General features: G+C 41.1%; 1 protein-coding gene across 2 annotated transcripts; it reads right to left on the bottom strand.

The window, feature by feature from the left end:
* Nucleotides 1-342: 342 nt before the first annotated feature.
* On the bottom strand, nt 343-23,733 carry Plekhs1 (pleckstrin homology domain containing S1). Of its 2 annotated transcripts, none has more exons than XM_077799169.1 (12): nt 23,706-23,733; nt 14,659-14,747; nt 14,419-14,525; nt 13,152-13,286; nt 10,800-10,875; nt 9,847-9,966; nt 7,900-8,025; nt 5,800-5,906; nt 4,686-4,892; nt 3,900-4,001; nt 3,065-3,200; nt 343-522 (listed from the first exon to the last, which is right to left on the bottom strand). In XM_077799169.1, the coding sequence occupies exons 1-12, from the start codon at nt 23,731-23,733 to the stop codon at nt 343-345; spliced, it is 1,413 nt and encodes a 470-aa protein (XP_077655295.1). The 2 variants fall into 2 exon arrangements, with proteins under 2 accessions (XP_077655295.1, XP_026244996.2); XM_026389211.2 differs by having other exon boundaries at nt 9,847-9,963.
* Between the last annotated feature and the right edge of the window lie 2,307 nt (nt 23,734-26,040).

Raw genomic sequence — 26,040 nt, 5'->3', positions numbered from 1 at the left:
AATGAGTAGTTCCAAATGGATGTTCCTGAACAAAGAAGCAATTGTGTGACAGCGACCTCACAGAACACAGTGTGTACTAACAAGATGAGGGACTTACCCAGTCTGTGTTTGCAGTATTTGGGACAAGGCCTTCCATTTTCACTGTGTTCCCTAGTCATTATCCCACTTGACCCTCTCAACACCCCTGAGGTCACAGTCAGAGCAGGGACAGTTATCCCCCAGGTAAGGTGCAAGTGCAGCAGTTGAGAGAGGTGTGCTAGCGTGTCTCATATCACCTGCCTGAGTGGCCGCGCCTGGCACAGTCCAGGGCTCTATCCTCTGCTGCAGTGAGGTGGTGGCTGGCTACTCCCCAGTCCCTTTCTGCTGGCCCTTTTTAATGGCTGGGCTCCTCTTGGGTGCCCTCTGCAGTCCAGACTTCTCCTGTTGGATCAGTGCAACTCCTTGGTGTTTTAAGAGGCAGGTACAGGCCTCAGCATGAAATTTCTCTGAATTTGGGATCCGCCCGATGGACAGCTTTACTTTCTAAAACATGAGGAAGAAGAAAATTAAATGACTGAAGATCGTCCTTAGTTGGTCCTCACTTGGTCCTCCTTCACACCCTTTGAAGCTCTTAGGAAGAAAATCCTGAGATGAACAAGATGGCCAGAGGAAGCCAGGGATGATGATGATTTTCATTTTCTGGAAGTCACTGGCCTGAGCCTCTAGGGAAGATGCCAGAGAGCTTCAAGGATGCCCAGAAGGGTCCAGATGCACCAAGAATTAAAAGGATCTCTTGAAACCAGCGAATCAAAATAAGACCATCAGACAGGACCAGCCTCAGACAAAACTGGGAGGAAATTGACGTTTGATGAGTGTCCCCTTCAACCCAGCAGGCCCTCCCCCTCGAAACTCACATTTTGCCACCTTTAAAAATCTTACATTCTCAGTGGTGGCACCCTCTTGGAATCCCAGCAGCTTGGGAGGCCGAGGCAGGAGGGCTGCAAGTTCAAAACCAGCTTTGGCAACTTACCAAGGCCCTAAGCAACCTAGTGAGACCCTGTCTCAAAAAATAAAAATAAAAATAAAAAGGGCTAGGGATATGGCTCAGAGGTTAAATGCCTCTGGAAAAGAAAGATCTTACCTCCTCTCCCCATCACAGTCCCTACCCCAACCAATCAACTGTAGCCTAACAAGAAAGGTAGATCTGATGGGCTCAGGTGCTTTACAATATCGGGGGCCATTGTTCCTTCTCCGGCTCCACATCTTTCTTTCCAACATTCTGTTTCCTTCCAGGGACCAGATATTTGAATTTTAAGAGAATTGTATACACATTTTTACATAAAAGAAAGAAGTCAGGAATAGTGGAGAAGGAGGGCCACTTCCTAATCTTCCAGATAATCGTGTTGGTGGGTGCCCCGTAGTTGTCAATGGCACCTAGGAGTTGCAGACAGAAAGGGGAACATGGGGTAAGCCTAAGGGAAATGCAGGTGTTCCTGCCCATGCAGGTGACTCTCCAGTCCGGAAGGACATCCATGATGAACGCGAGGCAGAGACAGCCAGGTGGGGTTCCTGGATCTGCTCCCAGTCAGAAACCCTTTTCTTGGCATCTGAGCCCGTGTCTGGGTTGGAAACTTCCAGAACAGCACAGAAGGTTATCTTGGCTACTTGGCCCCAGTGTGGATCCTTGGCAGACTTAATGCATTAGTTACCAGTTCACACACCATATGAACTCTTATCCAGTCTTCAATACCTAAGCCAAACTTCACCTCCTCTGAGACACCCTCCTGGTCTTCCTCCATAAACTTACTCCATTCTTCTCCTGTCCTCCCTATTCATGTCTCAGGGACATGCTAAATAGCCCCTGATATGCTTTTTTCAATCCACTAATCTATGAGCTCCTTAAGCTCAAGGTAAGGCCATTTTTTTTTTTTGCAGTCCTACAACACGACACAGTATCCAGCATAAAGCAGATGTTCAATAAATAAGGAATAAATGAATGAATGAACACATGTGTCCTTGCTCTGCCATTAACTAGGGAGGTGTCTTAGCCAACTTTCTCATACTTACTGGGTTTACCCTTTTAGATAACCGGGATAGGACAATTTGTTGAGCCAGCAGGGTTACTGTGTGATGCAGAAGAGAGAAGAAATATCCCTAATATACATATGATGCATAGTCATAAAACCTCAGAGTTGGAAGAAAGGTTATCTAGTAGCATGGCTTTTAGAAATTTCAAGTCATGAAACTGTGTTTTCAAGGGAAGCTAAGACAGGCCAATATTTTGGGGACTTGTCTGTTTAATAAAACATAAATGAAAACCATGGACTTCTCTAACTGAAGCCCCTGCACACTGTCCCCCTCCTCTTCTCTCTCCCAACTACCACCCTAGAAGTTCAAGAAGCAGAATTTGAAAATGGACCCTCTCACTTTAGAGAAAGGAAACTAAAGCCCAGAGAAGGAAGTGACTTTCCCAAGGTCACAGGGCTAAAAGTTAGAGAGAAAATTAGACCAGGATAGAATTAGCCATATGAAAACTACACTAATAGGAGAGACCATTTAAAAATAGGCTAACCTTTTGAAACCACATGCCCTCTGCACACCTACATATTATGTCTAATTCTTATAATAACTATATGGGGACAGTATGATGATGTCAAGACTGAGCCTATCCATGGCCAATAAAAGAAGCCAAAAGAATAGTACCTACACTGAACACCTAGTATGTGTCCGTCACTATTTTAAGCACACGATCACATATTATTTCATTTAATTCTCCAACATTGGGTACGATCGGTATCCCTGATTTCACAGAAGAGAAAATGGAAGCACAGACTTCTTCAAGTAGCTCGTTTGCAGTCCATGAGCCAGCCTGATTCTATGCAAACTCTTTTTCCCACACTATGCTATGTCTGAGGTCACAAACCCAGGTACTCTGTCTCCTAGCCCAGTATCTTGCAAATACTACCTTATGTGAAAGGCAGAGTTTCATTTGTATCCCGAGTACTTTTCAGACTCCAGTGAAGACCTTGATCTTGTTCCTCCTGCCACTGACTTGCCCTGGCCAGGGTTGGTTAGTAGGACTCACCTCTTTCTGTATGGACCGGGTAAGAAACAAGGAGACCTCCTCCAGGCTTTGGGGTTTCAGGTCATTCACAGCCAAGACATGATCTCCATGGCAAAATAAGCATCCCAGTTGTGGGGGGCCTTCCCACCGGGTCACACTGCAGTAGAAATACAGGGCTCAATACCAGCATGTGACACAGTTCTCAGGGAAGGGAGGGTGGGGCCGGGCCTGCAGGGACTCCTCACTCAAGCTGTGCTGGGCCTCATCTAAAGCTGACCAGCTCCTTTTTCTGTTTCGAGTAACTTCTCCTCAGTCACTACTGTCGGAGTCTATCCCTTCCTCCAAAACCTGTGCAAATAATTTCACCCTTGCAAAGCCCTGTGGACTCTGACCTTCTGCTTCCTTTTCTATAATTAACCTCCCTGCCCCTGGGCTTCTGCATTGTGAGAGCACCTTCTTCATTACACTTTTAAATAAAATGCATTTTGCACTTGCTTGTCTGGGCAGCTGTCTTTCTCACCAGGTTGTGGGGCCCTGTGGTACCACCTTTCTATTGTTTTGTTTTAGATTTTTATAACCCCACAGTTTCAAGTAAACAGAGGACGCTCAGTAAGTGTTGGTGGGCAGTGAGCCCTCGAGGTTACACAACGCACATCTAAAGAACAAATCAGCAAATTCCCGAATGAGCAAGCTCCGCCTTAAGAGAAGTCCACGCATGGCCTGGCCAACGATTCCTTGAGTCTTCTTTGTGACAACATGACAGCCCAAGTTCCCGGTCAGTTTTGTCAAAATGACTGATCCCTTCCTGTCTTGGAATCTCCTGTTTTAGTCCACAACAGTCAATTCTCCCACCTACCATATCCGTCCGGCCGCTTCGACAAGAGCAAGATAGTTGATGACATCTGGCGGAGAAAGGAACACGTCGAGCGTCTCCAAGTGGCTTTCATCGGGGATGTTGCTGACAGAGAAAGCATTTGTAAAAGTCACTTCAGGCGACTGACCCTGGCTCTTGAACTGTCCTCTCTGAGCAGATTTTTGGCCTCCTGTTTCTGAGACAGTTTCCAGCTAACGGTTGTCAAAAACATTTGGAGAAAAATGTGAATTTAAGTTAGACAATTACTCCTAAGTATCCCTCCCCACCGTTCTTGGGATGTGGTTGTGGGTGGGAGACAATGGAGAAAGAGGAGAACACAGTAAATTGGTTGGATAAGTAAGCATCCTTAAAATGACAACCATCTTGTCAAATGCCTTTGGCATCAGTTGAAATCGGAACATCCCCTTCCTTGTCTATAAGCCAAGCCTCTCGTGACCTGCACGCCGTGTTAGCAATGCTAATGGCAGAAGCCGGGTGACATACTACTCGGATCAGTGTGGATCCAAAGTCCCAGGACCTGAAAGACTAGCCAAGGAAGAATTTTTAAAAGTAGCTGGAGATGCCACCCCAAGCCCAGGGGACTGTTTTCTGTCCAGCTCTGTCATTCACTGTCCTTGGCCACAACATCAATGACAGGGAGAAGCTGGTCAGATTCTTGGCTGACTTGGAGATTTTTTAGGAACTGCTTCAAAACTTGAATCCTAAATAAAAACAGAAGGCCTGCCTTGCCCTCAGAACCCATGAGTTTTGAAAAGATGAGAGCTTTACTTGAGTAATATAGACAATTTCACAACAGTCAGTGAGACCGATCCCTTCTTATCATCCGTGGCCTGTGTTTCTGGATTGGCAGGTGAAAGACACAGATCACTTCCTGAATCTGGTTCCTGCAGTTGGGGGCCTCCATCCTGGGGCTCTGGAAAGGTCTGGGCCTTCTCTGGGAAGTCAGCAGATGCATTGTGTGTATCCTTGAAAAAACTATAGAGTAGAAGACGTTAAAACGAACCCTTTTTCAGCATGTCCATTTACAACTTTCCACGGTGTGTGTCAGATTTAAGTAGCCAACAGCCACGTGAAAACTAACAAGGTCTTGAAGCGTGTCCAACCCTCCGAATCACAGCCGCAGTTAGGATCAAATCCAATAAGATTTCCTTCTAAAAATGGATATGGAACCAAAATAATCCTTTACAGGGCTTGGAGGACAGAGTGCGAGTGTGAGAGACATAAATGCAAAATAGGAAACAATTTTCCCAGACAGAAAACGTCCTGAGGTTGTCACAAATGCTTTTCTGTGGGTGGAGAAATCATTGCCATTTTTCTGGTTTTGAGATTACAGACTGAGCATCCCGCATCCAAGAACCTGAGATACGAAATGCTTCAAAATATGAAATGTTGAGTGCCAACCAGATGTTGTAAGTGGAAAACTCTGCACCATGAAACTTGGTTTCATGCACAAAATTAAAAATAGCGCATAAAGTTATCTTCAGGCTATGTGTATAAGATGTCCATAAAACATAAATGAATTTCATATTTAGACTTGAGTTCTGTCCCTAAGATATCTTATTATATATATGCAAATATTCCCAACTCTGAAATTTGGAATGCCTCTGGACCCAAGCATTTTGGATAATAAGATTCTACTTGGGTTGAATGGAGTCTGTGAACACATTTCTCTCAATTTGTCAATTATTAAAAATGAATTTGGGGGCTGTGGTTGTGGCTCAGTGGTAGAGTGATTGTCTAGCACATATGAGGCACTGAGTTTGATCCTCAGCACCACATAAAAGTAAATAAATAAAGGTATTGTGTCCAAAAAAAAAAAAGAATTTACATTAGTTGTTTTAGGATAACAAGAATCAATTTTTAAAATGGCAGTTTTACTTACCAGGATTTCATTGACATGTAATGGCATTCAATTGTCTTGGGGACCTGGTCTTCACTACCAGGTTCAATGGATTCACCAGAATCATTGGAATCAATAACATTATCCAACTAAGGACAAGAAGAATGGATGTAAAGATGCAAGTCTGCCAATCAGACAGGAACCTTCTACTCCTAACCTGGACATTCACCTGGACCCTGAACTAGTAAGTACATCTGCCACTGGATGAATAATGGTTCTCATTTAGGGAATGTCAACCAACCTCACCTACACAAGCTTGAGCCAGTGAAGTTCCTGGCAGACTCAAAGTCCATTCTGTCCTCCTGGGTGCCCCGTGCTTTCTGACATAAGTGTTCTATTGAACTAAATTGCTATTTACCTTCATGTTTTACCACTACGCACTTAATGGCATGAACCCTTGTCCCCAGACAATCCTACTGCAGAATCACAGAAGTGGGCAGGTCAAAGACCAGACACAATGTGGAGCTGGTCATAGGCTACAGTGCTCACAGGCAGCCCCAGTTGCTTGAGGAGGCCCCAAGGGTCCTAGAAACTTCTGTCCTCGGGAGATGCTCAACCAGTCCCTTAGAACTAGGCATCATTGACAGCAACGGTTGCTCCAAACCCCAAGACTTACCTGCCTAGGTCACCACTAACCTCACCCTGGAACACTGCCGCCAATCAAGCTGGTCTTCCCGTGGCTGCCCCTGACCAGTGGTGCTCTCCTAGTCCCCAATGTCCATGCCGTTTGCTTCACCTGGGATGTCCCTGTTCTCTTCTGTCCATTGACACTGTGTTCAGGCCTGGCTGAAGTCCCACAGCCTGCCCTGATCACCCCATCTCTGTGGATGGCTCTCTGAATTTCTATTGCACAGATTAATCTGCTTTGTGGACTCTGCATCCCTTACAGTATTTAGCAAAAGACAAGTGTAAATTACAACTGATGCTCAAAAAACACCTGGTTGGTTGGTTGGTTGGTTGGTTGAACTATCATGAAAGACTGTTCCCTAGCATGAAAATATTCCTGGTGAACAAGGCTTCTGCACTCAGATAAGCTGGGGAAATGCTGTGCGTTGTGTGCCACTCACCTATTTATAATGCACCACTGCCTCTTAGGTCCTCTTTGAGGACCCTGCTGTTAAAAAGCTTGTGTAACTTGGCGCTTCCATAACCATACTCTAGTGGAAAACCCCAGGTCTGGGAAACAATGCACCCCATGCCCCGAGTCATGTGGCCTTACTGTCTCCCATTCTCTTCTCTCTGCACCCACCGAAGATGGAGTGGCTGGGTTCATGTGACTGGAAGACAATTCAGGTTCTGCTACTTCCCAGCCTAGAAGCCAGCTCTGCCCTGATGCTGCTTACAGAATGAAGTCAACTCGGTGTTTGAGACCATCATGGACTGGCTCTTTTTTTCTGTTTTGTCCCCACACACTCTGAACGGCCACCTAACTGAACGATTCATCATACACATATCAAATACCGTTCCATCCTCCAAATCTTTCTTCCCTGACTCCAATGGAGAGAAAAATCTGTCCCATTTCTGATGCTCCAGGCTACTTTGTGCCTCTTTGTGTGTAACATGATCATGTGGTAACGATTAGACTGTGAGCTCGGAAGGAAGGGGCAGCCTCAAGTCCATTACTGAGGCCACCACACCTGGGACAGGACAGTGCCTAGCACTCAGAAGAGCTCCAATGTACCAACAGGCTATTGATACACACCACACAACTTACCACCCGAGGACCTACCTCTTGTTCTTACTTTTCTTTCAGTTCAGAATACTGACAAGCTTCCCAAGTCAACTCCCCAAGTCCGAATTTTAGCCATCAAGTAAGGTCAAATGTCACCTCCTCTATAGATCCTTCTCTGGTTTCCGTTTGGAAATCAGGCCCCGCTCTTCCTATGACTGGCACACCCTGGGACACTGTATAAGCATCTCTCTGCAGCATGGGGCCCTTTCTGTCTTATACTGTGGCAATTCCTCCACCAGGGTCAGAGCCATGAGCTCATCATCTATCCTGATTCTCCACAAACAGTGCAGGACAGGGGCTCAGGAATCACTTCTCTAAGAAATGAGCCATTAGCAGATGGGAAGGGTTACCTCTAAAAGAACACTTCGAGGACTAAGATAATAACTTTCTTCTTGTGTGTCTTGAGTGGTCTCTGACAAGAAATCACGTGGAAGATGAGCCTGCTTGAATCCTGGAGAATTTTTTTCCATTAAGTACTGCATAAAAGAGATGCAGAAGGAATGAATGATTTTATTTTCCAGGGACCGAGCTAAACCACATGCTTTCTGGAAAAGCCACAGTAGAGTAGTTGGATTTCAAGATCAAAGAAACTTCCAAGTGCCCACCCACGCAAGTCCACACACCTTGACCTGGTCTCTGGAGTCTGCATCGCCTCCCATGTTGTAAATACACAAGCACATGGTTCAAACTGCTTTCTTGACTACTTGAAGCATAAATCAGAATAAGCGGTTTTGTCCTGGGAGTGGCGTTCTTAGTTACTAAGCTCTGCCATGGTGTCCCCACTCCCACCTTTTTCATTATCAGCTGGTGCCATCTGAGCAGGTAGTTAACTGGAGGCAGGGCACGCCACCCTTCCTCTTCTTGTTCCTAGTCGTCTTTTGTGTTTTGCTCACCTCTTTCTGTTTCCATAGCAATGCTCTTAGGCAGCATCGATCACGTGATGGTATAGATTATAGGAGTCAAGGTGATAGACATTCAACCAATTAATTATTGCCTTCTCTTCCCCCTAGATACCACTTACTCCACTAAAATGACTGCTTTGTATGGCAGGAGAATTGTTATAAATTCAATTTAATTCTTGCAAGAACAAAGCCTTAGGGCCGGGGTTTTCAAAAAGACCCTGAATATTCTCTGAGAAGTCCTTGAAAGGTGATTTAAAAAAAAATGTGTACAGATGATCCAACTTATGATGGTTCCACTTATGATTTTTTGACTCTCTGATGATGAGAAAATGATGCACATTCTGCAGAAAGCATACCTCAAATTTTAAATTTTGATCTTTCCCCTGGGGGTGAAAAAGGGTCCCCCTTAATCTGTTAAGTCCCAAGTTTTCAATGCTGTGAATATTACAAACTGACAAAGAAATCATAATCTAGAGCTTATATATTATTATATTAGTTCATATTAATTAATAAGATTATATCATAATTATTATATTATAATATAATTATATGATTATGTTATTTAATTCTATATTATAGAATGTATTTTTAATATCTGGGATAATGGGAAAGTAGGTTAAATAACAATGACAGAAACCAACAAACTATGGTATCCTTAACTCGAGCTGGTTAGAAAATCACTGGATCTAAACAGCAGAAAAAGGCAAAGTGATCAATAATGTTTTCCCTGGGGAAAAGGAGACCTCATGAGTGAAAAGCAAGAGGTCTTTGCTCAAAAGGGTCACAGGACCGTATCCACTCACTGAATGGATAAACGAGATGAGGTGTTTGGCCTGGTGAGTGTGACACGCTATGAAAAGCTTTTAAAATAGTTGAAGAGCTACCAACTCCATACAATGGGAGGCTGTGCATCTTTAGGGATGGTTGAGACCCACAGAGAGGGAAAGTCTCTAGGGGAGGAAACAGTATCCAGCAAACCCAGGCAGCCCGTTTAGGACGGAGATCCAAAGCTGTACAGACAGCAGAGGACAGATCGAGAGTGGCTTTCAAGAGGCAGTGCGTCTACCTCACTCCCTGAAATTCATGAGCATTTGAATGGATTTCATCAGAAACAAAGACGAGGGCGACAGCAGTTATAGTGAGAAGCAAGACCCATGAAGGTGAATGAAGGAAATCAGTAAGAAAATAGAAGCCCAGGCTAGACGGTCAGAAATCACAGGGAGACTTTCTCCAAAGGCATTTGTGCCTGTGCGTGGCAAGGTGCCAGGCCAGCAGGCTTTGGCTTTAGCAGAGGGGCCGCAGGCCAGCATACCAGACGTGTGTCCAGGACATGTAAATGGAACGCAGGCAGAGGGAGCAGGGGACGGGTCCCAAGAGAGAAGGTGATTCTTTTACCATGTGTGGAAGGCTGTTTCGTGGCGAGGTGGGGCTCACAGCTTCTATCACACTGGAAGGACCAAAGACAGGGCTGGGGTAGGAAACGGGCCTTGTATCACCCAGTGAGGGTCCCTCCTGCTTAGGAAAAAGGAATGATATCATCAGGACACAGCTGATCTCTTATCTGGAATGAAAGAAGAGCCTCCTGTGGGCTCTTCCCTCAGCACCTCCTCAGCTGTCTGGGCGCTGGGCTGCCATGGGCCAGTGCTCTCTCACTAAGACAGGGCTGATCCTGCCAGCTGTTCCCAAACCCGAGGACACTCTGCCTGGCCTTGAGGGAGGCCCTGAGCTTCCTCAACTTATCAGCCATCTCTCCCTCTGAACCCTGGCCGCTCTGCTCTATCATTCAAGTTTACTTTGCTTTCTCCTGCACCTTGGCTTTTGCTCTAAGCATGGAACAATCTAGAAAATATGTGAATAAAGTCACCTAGAGAGCAAAGTTCCACTTGTCAAGGCCTGCACGAACACAAGACTGACGAAGACCCTTATGAAGCAAACTAAAAACTTTAAACTACCAGCCCTTATACAACTGGCAGTATATTAAAATGCAAGATAGATGAAAAAACATTTTTACAGAAACCGTCCTAGATGTAGTCATTCAAAAGAGAATGTCTTGCGTAGCCTGAATAACAATGATGGAAAAGAGTATAGTTCTAGCTACTATTGAAAATCTCTTCCTTTCCTTTCACTCTCCCCCCAGAACAGACATTTGAATTGTCCGTATTTTAGCTCTCTTGCAAAACATGAAAAGTATTTTTTTCCTTTTGTTCATCATAAAACATAACATTTCCTCACTTATTTATTTCTAGAATTAATGCCTGTTGCCAAGGAGAAAGAAAAAGCTACCATTATTCCTGTTAAAAGAGGGTGGTGTTCAGATGTCTGTTATTTTATGAATGATGGAGAGTCACCTGGGTGTTCTGGTGAGCTGCTCGTGCACCATGGCAGAACGATGATATGAAAGAGACCCAGTCTTTAATCTTCTCCCTGTTGATGGGAACAAACTCTGAGCTGACATGTGGCAACAGCAGCACCTGCACTCACTCATTTTGAACCAGAGGATCATTTTATTTATTCCAATTAGTTATATATGACAGCAGAATGCAATTCAATTCATGTTATAGAGCGCAATTTTTCATGTCTCTGGTTGAACACGAAGTACAGCCACACCATTCGTGTTTTCATGCGTGTACTTAGGGTAAGGTATCAGTCTCATTCCACTGTCTTTCCTACTCCCATACCCACCTTCCCTCCCCTTTGCCCAATCTAAAGTTCATCTATTCCTCCCATGCTCCTCCACTCCATCCCCATTACGAATCAGCATCTTTATATCAGAGAAAACACTCAGCATTTGGTTTTTTGGGGATTGGCTTACTTCACTTAGCATGATATTTTCCAATTCCATTCACTTACCTGCAAATGCCATGATTTTATTTTCTTTTAATGCTGAGTAATATTCCATTGTGTATATATATACCACATTTTCTTTATCCATTCATCTACTGAAGGGCATCTAGGTTGGATCCACAATTTAGCTATAGTAAATTGTGCTGCTATAAACATCAATGTGGCTATGTTCCTGCAGTAGACTGTTTTTAAGTCTTTTGGGTATAAATCAAGGAGTGGGATAGCTGGGTCAAAGGGTAGTTCCCATTCCCAGTTTTCCAAGGAATCTCCATACTGCTTTCCTTATTGGTTGCACCAATTTGCAGTCTCACCAGCAATGTAAGAGTGTACCTTTATCCCCCACATCCTCACCAACACTTATTGTTGTTTGCATTTTTAATAGCTGTCATTCTGACTGCAGTGAGATGAAATCTTAGAGTAGTTTTGATTTGCATTTCTCTAGTTGCTAGAGATGTTGAACATGGTTTCATATATTTGTTGATTGATTGTATATCATCTTCTGAGAAGTGTCGGTTCAGTTCCTTGGCCCATTTATTGATTGGATTATTTGTTTTTGGGGGGTTAAGATGTTTGAGTTCTTTATATATCCTACGGATTACTGCTCTGTCTGATGTGCTACTGGTAAATCAAAACTTGCTCCCATTCTGTAGACTCTCCATTCACTTCACCAGAGGATTCTTTTACTGTGGCTAGAACAGGCCATGGGAGCAGCTCTCTGGTGAATATGAATATGTTTTCCAGTAGCTTCAGAGGTCCACCTCCTCCCCATTTGCACTCTGGAAGGAATTCTCATGCCACCCCGGTGAGGAAAGCTCAGAGAAACGAAATGGGAAATAGAAAATAAGAGGAGTAATCCCAGGGCTTGGGGCTTTCGGCTCTATGGTGTTCTGGAGCAGGTGCCCTCCTAGCCTGACAGCGCCATTTGGGCACAACTATCCAAGGGAGCTTCCCCTCAGGGAAGGCCGGTCTTCATGAAGAGTCGTGTCTGAAAGACTGTATATAAATCCCATCTTCTTCACTGCTGGCTTGCACAACAGTTTAAAAGAAAGCTCTGGATCTTTAGGTCAACCTAAAAGAGATCAAGGTCCCTCATGCTTCGATATTCCCGGCCTTCTCTGCATAGCCTCTTCCCCTCACCATGGCCTCACCCCCCAGCATATAAAAGTGTGCAAAACTTGAGTGGGCACCTTCACTAGCTACAAGAGCTGCTCCTCAAAGAGAAGACCCCTTGGGGGTGAGCACGGTCCTCCCTTATACATGTAGCGTATACAGGTATTCTTGTACTAGGTCCTTTTACTTGGGATGCATCTGTGGTAATCGTGACTATTATGGGTTGGATCATATCCCCCAATCTGTCCAGGATACAGACATTCCAGTTCTAACTCCCAGTCCTCAGATGGTGACCCTATTTGGAAATAGGCTTGTTTCGGATATATTTCGTTTAGATGAGGTTATACCAGAGTAAAGGTGGCTCCTAACCCAAGGTGACTGGTGTCCTTACAAACAGGGGACCTTTAGACACAGAGAATACCATGTGAAGACTGGAGTCACACTGCCACAAGCCAAGAGAAGTTAGGAGAGAGTCCTGGGACAGAGCCTTCCCTGGAGCCTTCAGAGGGACCACGGTCCTGCCCACACTCTGATCTCCATCACCTAGCCCCCGGAACAGTGAGACCATGCATTTCTGTTCTTCTAAGCCACTTAGTTTGTGACACCTCGTGACAGAGCCTTTGGGAATTAGTATAGCGAGGGCTGCCAGGATGGCATTGGAGATTTCAACGTGGTTTAACATGTTCTGGATTTCGGTTTGCTTTTGCTTAACGCCCAGGAGACGACTCTGTCTCCTTACAGCCTACCTGTCGTGGCTGATGAGGAAGTAATCTCTGTTAGTGGTTCTGATGGACATCACCTCATCCGGGTGGCATTTAAACATCCTCTGCACAGATTGAAGCTTTTCCTGGCTATTTATACCCACGTTGACGCTGGCATTTCTGTTAGACATAGACACAAAGTACTAAGCCAATGCACATACCAAATGAGGAAAAAAACTGACTAATGTTTGACATTAGGATGCATATTTGAATAAAACTTAAAATCTGCTTGATCCATGTGTTAAAGAGCGTCCAGTAATTTGAATTATTATTGCTATTATTTGAATTATTATTTTATTTTATTTTTTTAGAAAATAAATGTGTACTTTGAATCTGGTTCATCATTCATTGAAACACTGTGTTTGACCTGAAATTTAATTCAAAAGATGCTGTTTCCTTTTTTTTTTTTTTTTTTTTGTATTAGGGATTGAACCCAAGGGTGCTTAACCACTGAGCCAGATCCCTCTCTCCTTTTTTAAATGTTTTATTTTGAGACAGGGTCTCACTAAGTTGCTTAGGGCCTCGCTAAGTTGCTGAGGCTGGCTTTGAACTTGTGATCCTTCTGCCTCTGCCTCCAGAGTCACTGGGATTACAGGCATGTGCCACTGTACCTAGCTCAGCTGGATTCTTGAGTTCACAAATCATCTTTTTTTGTTTGTTTGTTTTGTTTTGTGTTTTTTTGGAATCAAGAATTGAACTCAGGGGCACTTGGCCACAGAGTCACATCCCAGCCCTATTTTGTATTTTATTTAGAAACAGGGTCTCACTGAGTTGCTTAGAGCCTCTCCTTTGCTGAGGCTGGCTTTGAACTCTCAATACTCCTGTTTCAGCCTCCTGAGCTGCTGGGATTACAGGCGTGCGCCACTGAGAAGGGGACCAAATCATCTTCTCAAGTTGTTTTCTTGTACATACTTTTTTTGAAAAGAGAAGACAAAAAAGTTGACCTAAATTTTTTTAAAACCCATCTCGGCTTTATAAAATGGTAATTTCACCTGCTCCCTCCCACCCACACATTAAGTGAAACTCCTTTCCAAATGAATGCTTATTAATTAAAGACTTATCATCTGTGACATAGTATGAATGGACATTTAACTACCTTTTACTCTATGTGTTCATAATTTTAGTTCCCTAATCATAATAGGATTAAAGTCCATAGTTCCTCTGTCAATGATTTAAGTTTAAATTTACATGCAACTTGTTAGTATCTGACTTGATAAGATGTGTTATAAATTTCCTTGCTCTGGATACACACCGATCAATTTCGAGGGAACCTCGTCGGTGATGGTCTTTGTAATAGGAAAGAATAAGACCCTTGTCCCCATTCTTTGACAGGATACAAAAACGCTTTTTCCAAGAGGTCTGAAAGGTGAAGAAAAAAAAAAAAAAGAAGAAGAAGTTTTGCATCTCAGTTAAATCTCAGAGAAAGAGAGAGCATTAAAAAAAATGCTCATGATGCTGGTGGGAGGCTTGTTAATCTGTAGGGAATACTTACTGAGGAGGAGAAAAGCTGAGGAGGTGGTGACTTAATAAAGTAATCTTGTTTATAGACTTCATTTTCATAATAAAATGTGAGTTGCTTGCCTAATAAAAGAAAGTGAACAAGACTCAGTTGGTTCTCTCATAAATTTCAGAAGAGAACTGCTTCAATCAGATAACACTGTTTATTTCTGGAAAGGTCTTCACACCATTCATTTACTCATAAGATCGTCCTATGTCAGCCCAAGGGAAAAAAAGGAGCAAGTGTGCGACTCTTCCTCATCCACGGCTGGGGCTGTCATTCAAAGGATGCTTCCAGGTACCTTTGTCCTGCTCACCCCCATCTGGTTCTGTTTCTGGAATATGTCACTGACTCTCTAGGTGTGAGCACAGGTTTGTCACCATTCCCATTGCAGGAGCAAGATAATTCTGTACCTCCCTTTTGTTTGCACATAAAAGTTAACCACCTGCTATTAAAAATGAGGTGGCAAAAGTGCTTTTCTTTGGGGTGGGGGTGGGGGAGAGGGGCAGGTGGAGTGTCTGCAGAACTTGGGGAGAGAGGAAAAGTCAGGACAGCTGCTCACCAGAATAACTGGACACTGGGATGCTGGTCCCAACATATGTACTACAGAATCTTGATTCTGTTTTCACTTACTTACTTAATAAAGACCCTCTCAAATTTCCAAAGCCAGGTGCAAATTAGACTTATATCTTGAATGTGAAAGTAAAACCAATCGCTTAAAAAACTATTTAAACAATCCTTTGGTTTTCTAAATAATGAAAGTAGTACATATTTCTTGTAGACATCTTGGAACCCAGAAAAAAACTAAAAATGCTTATAATTCTAATACTTACAGAGAACAGTTAATGTATGAGTAGCTTCTTGATTTAATCATATTCACCACCTCCTTTTAATAGCAAGTGGCTTTGCTTTGGTTTGCTAGACCAAAGGGCAATACACAGAGTCCTCAAATATTCAAGAATAGTAATTAGCATAAGGGTGTGCCGAATCTACCTGAGGCCAGGGTAAGAACCATTAGAAAAGATCAGAAGGAACAGTGTTCAGTGTTCACACAGGGCCAGCAAAAGCACCCATTCCTTTCAGCCACACTGGAAAGACCTATAATTTACTTATAATTTACAGGACATTAGGTAGAGTCCTGAGGAATAATTAGCCCTAGACTGAGGACTGTGCCAAACTCACCTAACAAATCATAAAAACAAGTCTTAAAAGGACCAAGTTGTTTCCAAGAAACTTAACTGCATCCCAGAACAAAGATCAAGATTTATAGGAATTTTATATATATATATATATATATATATATATATATATATATATATATATATATCTCCAGTACCCAATAAGGTAAAATTTGCAAAGTCTGGCAATCAGTCCAAGATTACCAGGCATGCAAAAATGGCAGGAAAACATGACTATGATGAAGAGCATAACCAAACAATCAAAACAGACTGAGAGCTGACACAGATGTTAGAATTGGCAGAGAAGATCGCTGAAACAGTTATTATCACTGCATTTTTAAGAAATTGGGTAGAGATAGAAAATTTAAAAATACCCAAAGTGAACTTTTTGACATGAAAATGACAATGTCTTTAGGGGGAAAAGAAATACACTGGGTAGGAGTAACAGAGAGTGAACATTGTAGAATTTAAAAACGTAAAAAGATCACCAGAATGTTGTGAAAAACTTCAAGTGAACTAATATACAAGTAATTGGAGTTTCTTAAAGTGGGGGAGGAAGACAGGAAAAAAATATTCAAAGAAATAATACTATAAATTCTATAAACTTAAAACTATAAATCCCAAGATTCAAGCAAGTCAATGAGCCCCAACCATAAGAAACACAAGATACAAGGAAATACACTAAGGCAGATCAAAATCAAGTTACTCAAAACCAGTGATAAAGGAAAAAAATCGTAAAAGCAACTAGTGGAAAAAAAAAAAACATGATGTATACAGAACAAAGATTAGGAACAATGATACTGATTTCTAGTCAGAAACAATGCAAACAAGAAAAATAGAACAATGTACTCATAGTAATGAGAGAAACACTGTCATCCAGAATTCTCTATGCAGCAAAAATATCTTTTAAAAAATGTCTTAAAATTTTTAAAAATATCTTTTAAAAAATTTTAAGACATTTTCATATATGCAGTGCTGAAAGAATTCATCACCAGGAGGGTTGCACGATAAAAATGTTAAAGGAAGTCATTCAGGCAGAAGGAAATCTTCCAGATGGAAATCTGAATTTATAAAAGGAATGAAGAATACTGAAATAGTACCTACAAAGGTAAATATGTGAGCTTTGGTCTTATTATTTAACACATTAAAAAACCCATTGAGGGGCTGGGGATATAGCTCAGTTGGTAGAGTGCTTGCCTCATATGCACAAGGTCCTGGGTTCAATCCCTAGCACTACAAAAAAAAAAATGACTATTAAACAAAACTAACAATGATTGTGCACATTATAATAGATATACAAATAAAATGCATTCCAATAGCACCATAAAATCCAGGAGGGAAAAATGGAAATGCACTTTTGTAAAATTCTTGTATTATTGTTGAATTGGTATAAAATCACTTAAAGTTAGATTATAATATGTTAAAAATGTATATAAGCCCTAAAGTAATCACTAAAATAATAAATCACATAATGATAACTAATAAGCCAATAAGGAAGATAAAACAGAATTACTGAAATTCTCAGCTAATCCAAAAGAAGGCAGAAAGGACAAGAGGAGAAAACAAAGGGGAAAAAAAGACAAATAGAAAACAAATATCAATACAAAGTTGAGTGGGCAGTGCACACTTGTAATCCCAAATACTTGGGAGGCTGATGCAGGAGCGTCATAGAAAAAGATATACTATGCTAACACGGCCAAAATTTGCAATGGTTGTATTAATATCAGTGTAGATTTCAAAACAAAGAATACTACCAGGGATAAAGAAGGTAATTTCATAATAATAATGGGTTCAATTAATCCTAATAGAACATAACAATCCTAAACATATATGCACCTAATAACAGAGCTTCAAAATACCTGAAGCAAAACCTAATAAAACTACAAGGAGAAATCGATATATTTGTAATATACTGAGAGACTTAAATACTCCTCTCATTATAACTGAGAAGACAAATAAATAAAAACTGAGCAAGGATATAGTAGACTTGAACAACATTATCAGCCAACTTATCCTGAGTGAGATTTATACAATACAGAACACTTCACTCAACAACAACAGAATACACATTCTTCTCAGGGGTACTGGCAATATTTACAGAGATAGACTCAATCTGAGTTGTAAAACAAGTCTCAGTAAATTTAAAAACATTCGAGTTATAAAATTGTGTTCCCAGAGTATAATTTCCAATCAAATTATAAATCAATAAAAAATTTTATTTATTTAATTTATTTTTTATTCTAATTTGTTTTATATGCCAGCAGAATGCATTATAATTCATATATACATATAGAGTACAATTTTTCATATCTATGGCTATATACAAAGTATATTCACACCATTCCTGTCTTTATACATGTACTTAGGGTAATGATGTCCATCTCATTCCACCATAAAAGAAAATTTCCACCATAAAATTTCCTGAAATAAATAACTCCTGGATCAAAGAAGACACTTTTTGTATAGGATGAAAATTGAAGCACAATAAATCAGATTTTTTTTGGATGCCACTAAAAAGTATTTAGGAGACATTTTATTGCACTAAATGCCTACAGTAGAAAAGATCAAGATCTCAAGTCAATTAGGTCAGCTTCCACACTAAGACACTTGAAAACACTGAATTAATTAAATGTAAGTTAAAGAAAGGAAAGGAAATAAAGATCAAACTGAAATTCAATGACAGAAAACTGAAAGACAGTGGAGAAAGTCAAAGAAACCAGAAGTTGACCTTTTTGAAAATATCAACAAAAAATCCCATTTTCAGCTTTGCTATTGAACACTGTATAAGAAGGTCTTTCCTGAGCAATTAGGCAAGAAACATAAATTAAATGCATCCAAATTGGAAAGGAAGAGGTAAAACTATCTCTATTATGAGATTACATGAATCTATATAGAAATCCTCATATAGTACATTTTTTAAAAGCTTCAGGAGAAAATTCAGTAGCTTACTTGATCAGCACAAAAATTAGTCTTATTTCTATAAGCCAGCAATAAATAATCTGAAAATAAAATTAAGAAAGTAATCCCATTTACAGTAGAATCCAAAATAAATAGATAAATAAATAAAATATCTAGGGGTAAATTTAATTAAGAAGGTGAAGTATTTGTACATTGGAAACTACAAAACTTTGCTGAAAGAAATTAAAGAAAACAAAAAATAAAGAGAGAAAAATATCCCACATTCATGCATTGGAAGACTTATCATTGTTAATATGTTAATACTGTCCCAAGCAATCTAAAATTTCAACACATTCCTTATCAAAATTTTAGTGACTTTTTTGCAGAAATGGAAAAGGCAATCCTCAATTGGAATTCCAATTGAATTGCCAAAACAATCTTGATGAAGAATAGAGAGAACTCAGACTTCCCAATTTCAAAACTTAATACAACACTACAGAAATCAAAAGCATGGTTCTGGTGCACAGATAAATATACAGACCAGTGTAATAGAGTTGAGAGTCCAGGAAAAACAGAAACAAAAACAAAAAGAACCCCACACATCAATGGCCAAGGCCATTTGATGAGGAGACGATGATCTCTTTAACAAATTGTGTTAGGACAACTGGAAATCCATACATGAAAAAAAATATAGTTAGACTCATACATCTTATCAAACAAAAAAGTTAACTCAAAAACCAATGACCTTAATTTGAGAGCTAAAACCATACTATTCCTAGGAGAACACATAAGGGTAAATTTTCATGGTGTTGGATTTAACAGCAGATTCTTAGAAATGACACCCAAAGTAAAAGCAACAAAAAATAGTTATATTGTATCTTGTCAAAATCAAACACTCATATCAAAAGACGTTATCAAAAAAGTGAACAAACAACCTACAGAATAATGGGCAAATATTTGCAAAGCAGATATCTGATAGGGGCTTAATACAGTACTCTTAAATGCATTAACTAAAACAACAACCCTATTTAAAAAATGGACAAAGGACTTGAATAGACGTTTCTCTGAAGAAGATATACAAATGCTAATAAACACACAAAAAGTTGTCCGACACGAAGTGGGAACAATGAGAAACCATTTTGCATTTGCCGGGATGGCTTCATTAGTAATGATTATGGTGGAAAGTAAGTGTCCTGTGAAGATATGGAGAAATTTGAACCCTCCGACGCTGCTGGTGGGATGCAAAATGATTCAGGCATCATGGGAAACAATTTGGTAGTTTCTTAAAAAGTTAAGCACGTAATTATCATATGACCCCCTCAATTCCAATCTTAAGCATAAATTCAAAAGAATTAAAATGGCACTCAAACAAGGACACCTACACATATGCTATATCCAGTGCTGTTCATAAGAGCTAACCATGGAAACAGTTCAAATATCCATCATGGACCTGGATAAACAATTTGTGGAATATATGTATATATACATTAAAAACATTTTACAGAAACAAAGCAGCCAGAAACAAAAAGTCACATACTGTATAACTGTATTTCTTTGACGTGTCCTGAATACATGAATCCCTAAAGTTAGAATAAAGATTGGTGCTTGAGAGGGACTAAGGAGAAGGGAACACAGAGAGACACTGCTCAGTTGGGTGAAGGCTTTAATCCAGGAGTGAGGTCATGTTTCAGAATTGTATAGAAGGGGTGGCTGCACAACACTGTGAATATGCTAACTGCCATCAAATTATTTCCTTTAAAATGGTTGATTTAGGGCTCAGGATGTGGGGCTCAGTGGTAGAGCACTTGCTTAGCATGCATAACGCCCTGGGTTCGGTCCCCAGTGTTACAAAAAATAGAAGAAAATAGTTCATTTACTTTTTCTTTAAAATCTGTTTTAAAAAGTTAAAAGGCTATTCCACTCCAAAGGAATATGCAACCATGCAAAGATTTATCATGGATGTTCATAGAGTTTTACTTGTAATACCTATAGACTGGAAGCAATCTATATGTCCACCTATAGGTGACTGGATTAACAAATTGTACTGTGCCCATACAACTGAATACTATTGGGGAATTAAAAGGAACAAACTATTGATATATGCCACAGCAGAGATGAATCTCAAAAAAATCATGCTGAGTGAAAGAATCCAGATGACTTGTTGATACTGCATGATGATATTTATGTAAAATTTATATGGGGCTGGGGTTGTGACTCAGCAGTAGAGCGCTCACCTAGCACATTTGAGGCCCTGGGTTCGATCTTCAGGATCACATAAAAATAAAGGTATTGTTTCCAACTACAACTAAAAAATAATATTTAAAAATGTATATATATTTGTTTTTTGATATTTACATAAAATTCTAGAATATTTCAGTTTATATATGGAAAAAGCAGAGCAGTGGTTGTCTGGGGAAATGTGTGTGAGTGGAAGAGTGGGAGACAATGGATGAGAAAGCTTGTGGAGTTGACGGATAGGTGCATTATCTTGATTGGGTGGTGGCTTCACAGGTGCATACATATGTCAAAACTTGTCAAATTTGGAAAAAATAAATAAACCTCTTCTTATCATCTCATTCCTTCATTCTACTAGGTAAAATAGATATATGATTTTGCAAAAATTTATAGACAAATGCTCATATCAGCTTTCTTTGTAATAAGCAAAGGCTGAAAATAACCCAATCATTTTGTCAATAGGAATATTGACAATAGGTAACAAAGTACAGCACATCCATGGAACAGGGATATTACTCAATAAGAGGGAAAAACTATTAATACATGCCACTCTGTGGGTGAATCTCCAAAGAGTTAAGCTGAGTGGAAGAAGTCAGACTTTATACATTATAAGAAGGTACTATATGACTCCATTTGTGTAAAACTCAGGCAAATCCAAAGACAGGAGGGGGAGGCAGTACTGCGTGCTGGAGGGAAGAACTACAAACAGGCCTAAGAAAACTTTTGAGGATGATGGCTATGTTCACTATCTTGATGGTTTCCCAGGTGAATGCATCTGTCAAAACTTATCATGGTAAAGAAACTGTGGTATATACTCACAATTACTCGGCATTAAAAGAGAATAAAATTATGGCATTTTCAGGTACATGGATGGAGTTGAAGAATATTATGCTAAGTGAAGTAAGCCAATCTCAAAACACTAAAGGCCAAATGCTTTCTCTGATTAGTGGATGCTGATCTATGGTGGGGGGGGCATGGGAAGAATGGAGGATCTTTGGATTGGGCAAAGGGGAGGGTAGGGAGGAGTTATGAGGGTAGGAAAGATGGTGGAATGAGATGGACATCATTATCCTTGCACAAATGGTGCTTCTCTACACCGTGTACAACCAGAGAATTGAAATGTTGCAATTCATTTGTGTACAATGAATTGAAATGCCTTCTGCTGTCATGTACAACTAAGTAGAACAAATTAAAACAATAAATATAATAAAAAAAGCAAAAAAAAAATCTTATCATGGGGAACTGGGGTTGAAGCTCAGTGGTAGAGCACTTGCCTAACATGTGTGAGGCACTGGGTACGATCCTCAGCACCACATACAAATTACAGAAATAAAATAAAGGTATTGTGTCCATCTACAACTAAGAAATATATTTAAAAACTTATTGTGGTATTACACTTCATTTCACTCTCTTGTTTGTCTATTTATTTAGTGGTATACTAGGGATTGAACTCAGGGGGACTACACTACTGAATAACATCCCCAGCCCTTTTTGTTTTATTTTAAGACAGGGTCAGCTCACTAAGTTGCCCAGGCTGGCTTTGAACTAGAGATCCTCCTGCCTTCACCTTCCCAGTGGCGGGTGTGTGCCACCGCGCCTGGTTCAGATAGTATACTTTAAATACGTGCAGTTTATCGCACGACAATTGTAATAGATGATAATAAAGCTATTAAAAATATGACCAATCTGAAATTCATGACCATGCTAGGTCCATGCTCCGAATACTTTGAGGTTTCCCGGTAAGATGGGGTCAAGGTCTGGCCCCGTGTGGTGCCGCCCTTCTGTGTCCTCCTCCTCTATCCTCCCCAGCCTACCTTAGGATCCGTTCTTGTCTGACACATCCTGCCTCTGAGTGACTTCCCTGCTTTTATTCCTGCCATTTCATCGGCTGAGGTGTGTTTTCTTTTTCAATCTCTTTTAAGACCCTGCCCATCCTGTAAGGTTCAGCTCAAATGCCTTCTCCATAAAGCTTCTCTGGATTTCTACGACTCTTTACACATTTTTTTCTTCTTTGGTTTCCACAGCATTTTGTCCCTATTTCCTGATCACAGCAAAGCCTGACGGCATGTGCTAGCCTGTGTTTTCCAATACAGCTACTTGCGGGTGCTTCTCTTAACTTTCCAGTGACATGATAAATTCCTTAAGTGCAATGACTCTATTATTAATTTACTGGCATATCACCCACAATACGAAGCACACAGACTGAGAGTAATAGGTTCTCTGTAAATATTTTTTAGTTGAATGGAAGAATTTGGTTTCCAAGTTATTTGATCCTGAACTCTGCTCTTCTAACCACTTGCCTTTAGTGGATTATGTGAATAGGAGCCATGATAACAGAATAATGTACCTGAGCTACCTTCACAACAAGCTTCACAACAAGCTAGGCAGTTTCTCTAATGAGAATTTCATGCAAAATCATGGAAATCCACCCCTGTTTTTGCTGGGCCATCGTTTGTTATGAGCACTGTCTCTAAGTAACAAATGGAACATTTGGCCCACGAAAAAATCACAAAATGTGAAATTTCTAGACACGTCAGCTCTTACAAGATAATTAAGTGAATCCAAAGTTTGTGCTACATTCTCCAAACCAAGAATCATGATCCCAGAGTGCCCACCCTTTATTCCCCCCATTGAAACCCATGTGTGCATCCTGGTTAGCTTAATTGGATTTGTTTTTCATTTTTTTGATAAAAAAGATTTTTTTCCTTTTGAAATTATGCCCCCAGGTACCTGGACTCTTTGGAGATTTGGTTTCCATTATGACCGTCTGTTCTCACCTGTCAAAAAGAAGGGTAAAGTGTCAGTTGGTCTCCAAACGACTATATGCCCCTTTCCATCAGCCACGGAAGCACTGAGTATCAGGATGGTGCTCACAAATGCTGGGGAGACGGGTTCTGATATCCCCTTTTCATTCCTTTAATATTTTCCTCCTTATCCCTGAAGCTGGTGATGGCCATGGCCATGGTAAGCTGGTGGACAAGTCCAGGTAGCTTGTGCTTACCAAGTGGGTGGTCTGTGGACGTGTTGGAAAGGTGACTGAAGGAGCCGTCTTTCCTGGGCTTTTTTTGTCCCTGTGTCAAGAGCATTTCTGACTAGAGAGCCCTGGGTGGCAGCAACACCAAGGAGAAGCGATAAGAACAGGGCAGAGGGCAGGAGTCCACAGAATGCGGGCGAGGAAGCACTGCTGAGGAGAGGAAAGATTGGAGAAGAAAGAAGCCCTTCTCCATGACAGGGACTTGCCTTCTCCCAAGGGAAACTAGCAGGCAAGGCCAGGGCAGCCGGGGTGAACCGGGGAGAAGACGCAGGGCCTCCCACTGCCAGGGGCACCCCCTCCTCATCTCCCTCTCTCCAGCATCAACTTATTCATTCCTCCAAAAGTAGAAATGACTCATCTCTGAATGACAGAGAGGAACATCTTAAGATTAAGACATGTCCTCACAGCATCCTTTTGGTGTTTTGTCAGATGCGTGGAAGAGCTATTTGAAGACCAGTGGGGGAGATTTCCCAAATCCTAAAATCACACCTCTCCTGCCTGGGGAAATTGTCTTTCTTGGGGTATCTTGTGCAATAACAGTAGTGATGATTTGGGCGAATTTCTGGGGCATGTGCAGATGTATGTTGAAGAACACACTCTGCTCCGTGCAATGCCTGGGGAGAAAGACACACTATTGAGGTCAAAGGCCTTGGTTCCCTGAATACCAGTTCTGTACATGGAAGAAGAATGATATAAACTACTTAAAACTTTGCCCATCCCCCTCAAAGCAGGGACAATATTTTAAAAAAAATTACCCCTGAGATTTGGTATTGAATTCATGAGCTTCTTTCCAATTCTGGGCTACCCATGCCTGCGTGGTTATTAGGAATGGATGGTTTCCAGCCTGTCATACTTCTGGTCACCCATGCACGTGAGACTCAGTCGCCCTCCCACGTGAGCAATGGCGTTCAAGCTCAGCTGGGAGGACTGGACAGAAGTGACCAGCTCTGTTTGACATATTTTAAAGCACCGGTGCACCGTGTTTGCTTCAAGCTGTTTGGGGGCTATTATTTGTCCAAAAGCCCCACATCATTTCTTCTGATAAAATATGTCACTAGTTGTTTTAAAGCCTGTCTTGTTGATAAAGGTCAAGAGTAAAATCCTTTTCCAAGGATAGCAGGTTGAGAACTTCCTGTAGGTTCACATTTCAGAGTTTGTACTTAATCTCACCCTGCCACCAGAGCTCAGAATGAGCAGGTGGCGTCCAGGGAGCCCAGGGACAGGGCACTTAATGCCTGCACCAGTGAGTGCTGTTTCTTTTGTGTCTCAGAACTGTTCTATTTGGAGGTGGCCTGTTTTACAAATGGAAAAGTGCATTTGAGAGAGGAGGAGTAAGGTGACTTGCACCTAGGTCTCCTGTGGAGCCCCCTCAGGGCACCTGATTGATGCTCAAGTACACTCCTGATGACTTCCACTCTCCTGTGTACCGTGAATATCAAAGTGTGCTTTGAAGGACATCTCTGGCTTCCAGGGTCTGTGAAGAGCTCCAAAGTCACCTGTGGGGACCACTCCTCCCTCTTCTCTCCACCAACTACAAAATGGGATGACAGATAAGGCTGCAGGGTTTGATGGTTTAGTGGGTTAACAGCGGAGATTGGGTTTCAATTTCATCCCCATCAGTTATGAGAGATGTGATCTTGAATATATGACAGTACCCCTTCATGCCTCCATTTCTTCATCTATAAAGTGGATGGCATAATGTCACCCTTCTAGAATTGCTGTGAGCCTCAGTTGAAATAATCTGATGAGAGCACTCAGTAGATATTATCTTGTTTTCCAAAAGTATCAATAAATGCTAGTTTTCAGATCCTTTCCAGCTCTGATATTCTATGATTGCTTAATAATAGCTGCATTTATTGATTATAACAGGAACTTGTAAGCAATATCTATAGAGAGCCTCATCACACTACTTGTGAAGCTTATATTCTTTTTACAATGATATAATACCAAGTGACAGACAAGGAGACAGTTATTAGAAAGAGTAAACAACTTGGCATTTGTTTTTTAAGGATTGGCTAGCTTCACTTAGCA

Source organism: Urocitellus parryii, chromosome 5, assembly GCF_045843805.1.
Source record: "Urocitellus parryii isolate mUroPar1 chromosome 5, mUroPar1.hap1, whole genome shotgun sequence".
Lineage (NCBI taxonomy): Eukaryota > Metazoa > Chordata > Mammalia > Rodentia > Sciuridae > Urocitellus > Urocitellus parryii.
Note: the sequence above shows the minus strand (reverse complement) of the source record. Positions and strands in the feature narration are given on the sequence as shown.